The sequence below is a fragment of the Triticum urartu genome, unplaced genomic scaffold (genome assembly GCF_003073215.2).
Source record: "Triticum urartu cultivar G1812 unplaced genomic scaffold, Tu2.1 TuUngrouped_contig_5383, whole genome shotgun sequence".
In the NCBI taxonomy this organism is placed as follows: Eukaryota; Viridiplantae; Streptophyta; class Magnoliopsida; order Poales; family Poaceae; genus Triticum; species Triticum urartu.
Genome location: NW_024116054.1, coordinates 1 through 7,745, shown reverse-complemented (window position 1 = coordinate 7,745; position 7,745 = coordinate 1). Strand labels below are relative to the sequence as shown.

The following is a 7,745-nucleotide window of genomic DNA, read 5'->3' as shown; positions in this document are numbered from 1 at the left end:
GTACGGCTTTTTTCGTTTGAGAGCAACCCACCTCGAAGCCTTTGAGAGAGAATTCCTTGCGAGGATAAAGCCCTAACCACCTAGAGCCAAAGAGTGTTAGGCATCACTTAAGTCTTCCTGTCTGTGTGATCTGAAGACTTATTACACTTGAGGACTGTGAATCCTCCAGCCGGTTAGGCGTCGCGTTCTGAGCATCCAAGAGTCATTGTGGATCGCCCCTGAACGAAGTCTGTGAGGGTTTGGGAGTCTACCTTGAAGACTTACCAGAGTGATTGGGCGAGGACTGGGTGTCCTTAGCTCAAGGGGAATAAGGTGAAGACGAGGTCTTCTGAGTTGAATCTCAGCCTCCCTAACCAGACGTACATTTGTCACAGCAACTGGAACTGGTCCAACAAATCACTGTCTTCAACGAGTCACTGGTTTCATCCTTCCCTTCCCTTTACTTACTGTTGGTCCTTGTGAAGTCATTGCATGATTGTTTTATCTTTTGTCTTCACTGAGTGACTACTTGTTCTGATTGGCTTCACAATATCTTCCTACCTGATCTTTACTGCCTAGCTGCTATTAGTCATTGTGCTTTCACTCCATTGAATACTTGACTATGGTTTGCCTAGTGTAGTCTGCCTTCCGCTGCATGGTAATAGGTTTATTTCTATCGTCTGTCTTCGAAACTTCCATGTTTTGAAGACTTTCATAAAAATCGCCTATTCACCTCCCCTCCCTCTAGTTGATCACTAGCACTTTCACAACCCAACGGTTTTTACAAACAAAATCATTATATTGACCTTTTTCATATTTTAGCATGATTTGACCTCCTTTCAAAAATAAACTCCATAACTTTTTTGGTGACACCAACATTCATGGCTTTTTGGTTGCATGAAAGACGCCATGGTCTATGATGTTTACCCCCCGCCCAAAATCCCATGGTTCGTTGTGTTTTACCCTCTAACAGAGACGCCAAGTAACACGGGAGAAACTTTAGGGTCAAAACGTCATGGACCATGCCGTTTTCCATGCAACCCAAACGTCCTGGGTGTTGGCACCATCAAAAATGGTCATATGGGAATTTTCTTTTAAAAGAAAGTCAAATCATCCTAAACTTTGTTTGCAAGGTCAAAATAGTTATTTTGATCTCAATTTACATCCACGAAAAAGTAGTCCCTATAATTGAAGAACGGCACGGCAAAGCGCGCGACAGCTTCTAGTACAGTACAAGTGCCCTAACTTGTCTGGCGCGGTCAGTTTGGTGCGTAAACTAGAAAAATATACAAAAGTGGTGTTGTAACTTGTCTGGGCGTTTAGATACGGTGCATCTGAACGTATGCCGCTGTATCGAGTGCCCGTGTGGCATGCTAGCGTGTTGCTGGGCCACATGTTAGTGGTTGCAGGCGTTGGACGCGAGCTGTGCTACGCGTGCTTTTTTACATGAATGCCCCTAGATTTTAATTAATTCTCGCAAAAAATACCCCTTGATTTTAATTAATACTTGCCAAAAATACCAGGAAGCGAGCGTGCAAGGAATTAGAACATAGGACATCCTCACTGCCTGAAAATCGAGCGGACCAGGCGGCCACGGTCTGGTTTATGCTTAATTATCAGCAAGCAATTTATATAGATGGTTGCACGTATCGCTCTCCGCATATGCTTCTACTGGAGTAATTTTATTTTTATTCATTTTCAAGTTACTATCTTGTTTTCCTTCGAGTGAAGTTTTTGTTTAGTTTTCATGATACATCAATTTTTTCATATGAAAAAAATAAAATAATTATCAATATGAAATTTGTTTATTTTATATCTCTATTCTATTTCCATTATTGTGTACTTTGAAGAGATAAACATGAACTTTTTCTAAAATTGACGTGGAATTAAAAAGTTGAACGTATATTAAAAACACAGTGAGCATTTTTTGAAATATAAGTTCACATTCATGTTCATTTTTCATTTTCATATTATTTTATAAAATGCTCACCATGTTTTTTAAAATGCTGAATGCGTATTAAAATAATATTGTGTAATATTATTCTTAAATTTCTACAAACACGCTTAACATGTTAGTACATTTCTAGAATTTATTATTGTCACACAATAATATTTAATACATGTTGAACAGTCTTTCAAATACAATATTGTCAATTTTAAATAATTGTGGATTTTAAAAATAGAATAAAGATACACAATAATTGTTCGTGCTTATGGTCCTCAACGAGGATGCATACATTCACACAATAATTTTTAAATATACGTTCAACTTTTTATGTCCACATAAATTTTAGAAAAGTTTCATGTTTATCTCTTCAAGGTACACAATAATGAAAATAGAATAAAGATATAAATAAACAATAATTTCATATTGATAATTATCTATTTTTTTCATATGGGAAAAATTAATGTATCATGAAAATTAAACTGAAACGTCACTCGAAAAAAAACCGAAGCAGTACTTCAAAAAAACTGTAGAAAACATGTGCAAAGCGATACGTGGAATTGTGCATATACGTTGCTAGCTAGCAGTTAAATGTAAACCGAAGTGTGGCCTCTTGGTCCGCTTGTTTGTTAGGCAACCAGCAGGTCTATGGTTTGAATTTCCTTCATGCCAATTTGTGATTATATTTTTGTGAGAATTAATTAAAGTACATGCACGTTCCCGTAAAATAACAGCGTGCGTCCAGCGCCCGTAGCGATCTTTTCCAAAAATTAACTAAAGTCCAGGCGCATTTTTGTAAAAAAAAACTACACACACTGCTCACAACGCGCCCGAAGCCACTGACATGTGGCCCAGCGACACGCTGGCATGCCACACGGGCACTTGATACAGCGGCATACGTTCAGAGGCAATGTATTTGAATGTCTAGACAAATTACGACATCATTTTTATATATTTTTTAAGTTTAGGCACCAAACTGACCACGCCGAGCAAGTTAAGGCACATATAGTGTATTTACTCATAACTAGGACATGAGTGACGGCGTCCACAATTTCTTGTCTCTACACTTGTATCGACTGCGATGGTGCGCACTGACACGTTTTGCTCTTTCCGTAGGGATAGGCAACTTTCGAGCTGTAGTTATTCCCAACCACAGGTGTGGCTGCTCCGGCGACATGCACCGGCCGTGTCAACCAAGTCTTCCCTCCTTGATGCTATCACACAAGGCATCAGATGTCCATTTCCTCTCTCGTTCAGTGGTGTTCCGTTGCTCTGCTCCTCTAGCTCTAGCCAGTCCTTGTCGCTTTTGCTCTGCTCATCTTCATCGCTGTCAGACGAGGAGTCAAGCAGATATCATAGTGCAGGCCGAGCAAGAGCAACGCGCGCTGGCTCGCCTTTCGTTGCGCGTTCTGGGCGGGACGGGCGAGCAGGGCGAATGCAACGCGGCTCAGCCGGTTGCAGAATGCTCACGGTGGGAGCGTTTGCAGGAGAACCCGTGCGTGTTTCACGGGGAACTAATTGCGCAGGTCCAAACTGCCAAGGAAAGTGCCGCAAAAGGTTGGAGAAAAGGGGTTAAAGGATGCACTTTTGCTAATTGCTTTCTGTGCCGTTCTGAAGCTGCTAATTGCCTGCGCATTTCAGTGACATGTGGAGTCTCTGCCTTCTCTTTGTCTCTATAATTAATCATCATGCAACAAGCTAACAATTCTGCTATTTTGCTGAGACTTGGGTGAAAAAAATAATAGGATGAGAGAGGGTTGGTGAAGCTGGGGATCTCTGTCATTTGCTTGACCCTTTGGAAATTATGTAATAGTGTCATTTTTTTATATCAATAAGGTGGATGATCCTTTTACCCCTGTTAATATGTTCTTGAAATGGCTTCATGATTGGAATATTTCGTAGAAAAAACCCGAAAGAAGTAATTGTTGGTTTTGCTGGTTTTGGGCCATATATGAGCCCAGGCCTTAGGTCTACTCTTACTAGGGTGGTGCTGGTGTATCCTTCTTTTGTTTCTTTTAGTTTGGTCTCTTTGTAAAGAGTGAATTACAAAAAAACCATCACATTAGACGTTCTCATCCGGAATTGCCACCATATTTCTTGCATGCCTAAAAAATCTACCACTTTTCTTGCAAATTTTCTCAATAAACTCAAATGATCGATTTGAGACGAATTAAACCAATTTTTGACATGTCGGGCCCGCTGGTCAGGTCCACGTGGCACTAAAAGTCAACATAGACGGTATTGACCGCTAGGTTGGATGTGGGACACGTCTGTCAGAGTTTGCTACCATATTTGTCTTTGTGGCATTTCGTCAATCAGTTTGCGAGCAGAGGGCCGGCTGTTCTCGCCGGCTTATGGCAGCGGTTATTGGAGCTGGAGAGGACCGTTGTTCACCATGTCTGAAGAACAACGCCATGGCCACCACCAATCTTCGGCCATGGCGTGGTGCTGCTGCTCACTGCAGCCGCCGCTTCCTGCTGCTCTACTTCGCCATGCAACCACGGGTGGTACATCCCGCACCTGCAAACGTGGCGAGCTACCACGCATGATGTGGCGGCAACCATGCCTGCTCAAGGGAGCGCGTGATACACCGCGTCACCACTTCCGTCCGCGGCGATGAGCCGAGACATATCGCTTGTCGGCCACCAAGGAGGGACGCCTCATGAGCCGCACCAGCCGGCATGCACACTAGCTGCACCACTCCGCGCACTGCTGCTCGGAGGTGGAGCAGAGGGGAGGGGCACCACATCCCGGTGCGGGGTGGGTTGGGGTGACTATGCGGGCAGGTCTGCGATGGTAGTGCCGCCGGAGGGAGGCCGGGACGGCGACGTGGGTGAAGGTCGGCCGGAGCGGCGCGCGGTCGGTGCAAGCAAAGGCGTCCACCATTGGATGAGAGTTGTGAATGAGACTCTGACGGATGGGTCCTACATCCAACTTAACAATCAATGATGTTTGGGTTGACTTTTAGTGCCACACGCACCTGACGAGCAGGCCCGACATGTCAGAAATTGGTTTAATTTGTCCTAAATCGGTCATTTAAGTTTATTGAGAAAATTAGCACGAAAAGTGGTAGATTTTTGGGACGCACAAGAAATGTGGTGCAATTGTGTATGACAACTTCAAATGTGGTGAATTTTTGCAACTCACTCCTTTGTAAGAAGACTTGATGTTTCTGGTATAGAAATCGCAGAGGCGAGCTCTCTTTTATCAAAAAAAAAAAGAAGCTAACAATGCTGCCTCGCTGATCTTATTTATGTTCGAATGCGTACTACGATTCCATGAGGCCACGAGGAGCTCTAACTAAAATCAGTACGCTATGACCCTCTTTGGTTTATCTGCATGGGGTGCATCGGCTTATAGCTAAAACAATACTCAAGGCAAGACATAATCACGATATCCGTCAACACCAACCGGAACTATAAGTGCACACGCTGATCCAACAGAGAGCAGCCAGGTGTTCCGTGTTCGTTGCCGCTGGATAACACAGCCACCTTCCACTAGAGAAGAAAAGTATGACCATCACCATCCTCACAAGTAAAAGTGGACCAGAAAAAGCCCCGGCCGGGGACGTCCCTGACGTGGCGCGGTGGCGCTGAACGCTGTCCCGATCAAGCGAAACTATTATCATGCCGCCCAGAAAGAAAGAAAGAAAGAATCTTCTCTTCGACGCGGCCAAAGACGATCGACCAAACTCGGGACAGCGCAACAGGTGTCATTCACCTTGAGAAAACGTGATTTCAGCGGTCTCTTCCTCCCTCCTTTCTTTTCTCCCATCGATCTAATCGCCCCCCGTCGTCAAGTCGCAGCATACCACGCGCTGCCTCGTGTCCACCATGATCAGGCTTCCGCCCGCGGATTTGTTGACTCGCCACTGCACGGCTCGGCTCACCCACCGGCCGCGAGGACTTTTCAGCGACCGCGAGAGCAGGCAAGCGGCGGCAGGACGGAGAGCATGGCAGCGCGACACCTCGACGCATTTGCGTGTGAAGGTTCTGCCGGAAGCTGAATTAACAATGCGAGCTCGAGCCTCTTGGACCCGGCACGGGGGGAAGAACATCCGCCCGAAACATTATTGTAGTCGAGGTTGCGCAACCGATTCTCGTTGCCGGACGCGTCCAAACGAACCTCACAATTGCGCAATCACGCCCGACCGGAGGAAGCATATGTATGATAAACAAAGAAGGAAAGAAGGTCGCGATCTAGTCAGAGGAGGATGAATCATGCATGCATGGAATGGAAGATTGGAAGCTTTGATCGTTTCCACCGGATTATAGTACAGTTTCTCATGACGCTCGAGAAAGAAAGCTTCTTGACACGCCGGAAATCATCGCCGGCTTTCGAAAGGAAAATGGCGGGGGCGGCGTGGGTCTGTCTGGCCTCAACACCTTTGCCACCCCCGGAAAATAAACGAAACAATTTCGTTGTGTATTTCATGAATTCCGCTATGGATGCCACGTTCGCCGCTGAGTCAGGGATCACGGACGATAGTATGGTGGATCCATGGATCCAGCGGCGGTCAGAATCTCGGGCGGCGCCTCCTGAGGTTGACGACGACGACGCTGACGTTGTCCGGGCTCTGCCGCGCTATCGCCAGCTTGGTCAGCAGGATGGCCGCCTCGGCGCATGCCTCGTCCACCTCCTCGCCGCTCTCCTCGTCGCTCTCGGAGCGTGCGTCGGCACAACCGCCCCCGTCGTTCTGGGCTTCGTCGCCGCTGCTGCTACCGCTGCCGCTGCCGCTTCCACTGCTCTGCCTAGGGCTCAGGTTGGAGGTCGGGCTCGACCGGCCGCCGCGGCGCTTCGCCTTGCTCCGCACGCACGACCGCACCACGTGGCACGCCACCTCGTTGCTCACCACGTCCCACAGGCCGTCGCTGGCGAGGATGAGGAACTCGTCCTCGCCGTCCTTCCTCTCCATGACCCGCACCTCCGGGTCGGCTATCACGAATGGCTTCAGGTAGCTGTCTCCGATGGCCCGGGACATGGCGAGCACGCCGAAGACGCGGGCGCCGTCCCAGAAGATGACGCGCCCTCCGGCCGCTTGGATCCGCTCGAACTCGTCGGGCCGATCCGGCTGATCAAAACGAATCAAACTACGGTTAGAACAACACGGAATTAAATCTTTATTAGCAGAGCTTAGAAGAAGAAGTTGGTTGTGGGCGCATACCTTGTGGTCGGATGACAGTGGGATGGCGGCGCCCCCGCGGCCGATGACCGCACGGCTGTCACCGCAGTTGGCGACGATGAGGTGGCGAGGGCCGACGACGGCGACGACGGCCGTGGAGCCGACGTGGTCGCACTTGGGCAGCTGCAACTCGCACCGGCAGGTGGGCGCTCCGCTGGCCCTTGACCTTGAGCTCACGGCCTCGGCGTCCATCCGCGCGAAGCTCCTCTCCATGACACCCATCCACCGCTCCGCGTCGTCCGACCCCGACGAGCGGGCGCCGCCGGCCTCCTCGGCGACGATCTCGTGCATCCGCTCCCCGCACGACGTTGCAACCTACACGCACATGCAATTCCATCCATAAATACTCCCGAGTCAAAACAAAGCGCGAGCTGCACATGCGCGCTCTCCTTTCGGCGTAGAGATATGCTACTAGTAGATCAGAAGGATAGATTATTTGAAGCAAGGGTATATAGGGACTCACATGCGAGCAGCCATGGCCGTCGAAGACCCCGAAGAAGTGGTGGCCGGGGAGGAACTCGGGCCGGATAGACACGGCGTCCTCCATGTCCCTCCGGCGTCCGCACACCGAAGTCACGCCGTACCTGGCGGGCTCGATCTCCTCCTCGTCCGTCGAAGAGGATTCCTCCTCCAGCTTCC

The 7,745-nt window shown here is 48.4% G+C and overlaps 1 protein-coding gene across 1 annotated transcript; it reads right to left on the bottom strand.

Moving 5' to 3' along the window:
- Nucleotides 1–6,155: 6,155 nt before the first annotated feature.
- On the bottom strand, nucleotides 6,156–7,737 carry LOC125529154 (probable protein phosphatase 2C 30). The gene is made up of 3 exons (XM_048693562.1): nucleotides 7,570–7,737; nucleotides 7,089–7,421; nucleotides 6,156–6,995 (listed from the first exon to the last, which is right to left on the bottom strand). The coding sequence occupies exons 1-3, from the start codon at nucleotides 7,651–7,653 to the stop codon at nucleotides 6,441–6,443; spliced, it is 972 nt and encodes a 323-aa protein (XP_048549519.1). The 5' UTR covers nucleotides 7,654–7,737; the 3' UTR covers nucleotides 6,156–6,440.
- Between the last annotated feature and the right edge of the window lie 8 nt (nucleotides 7,738–7,745).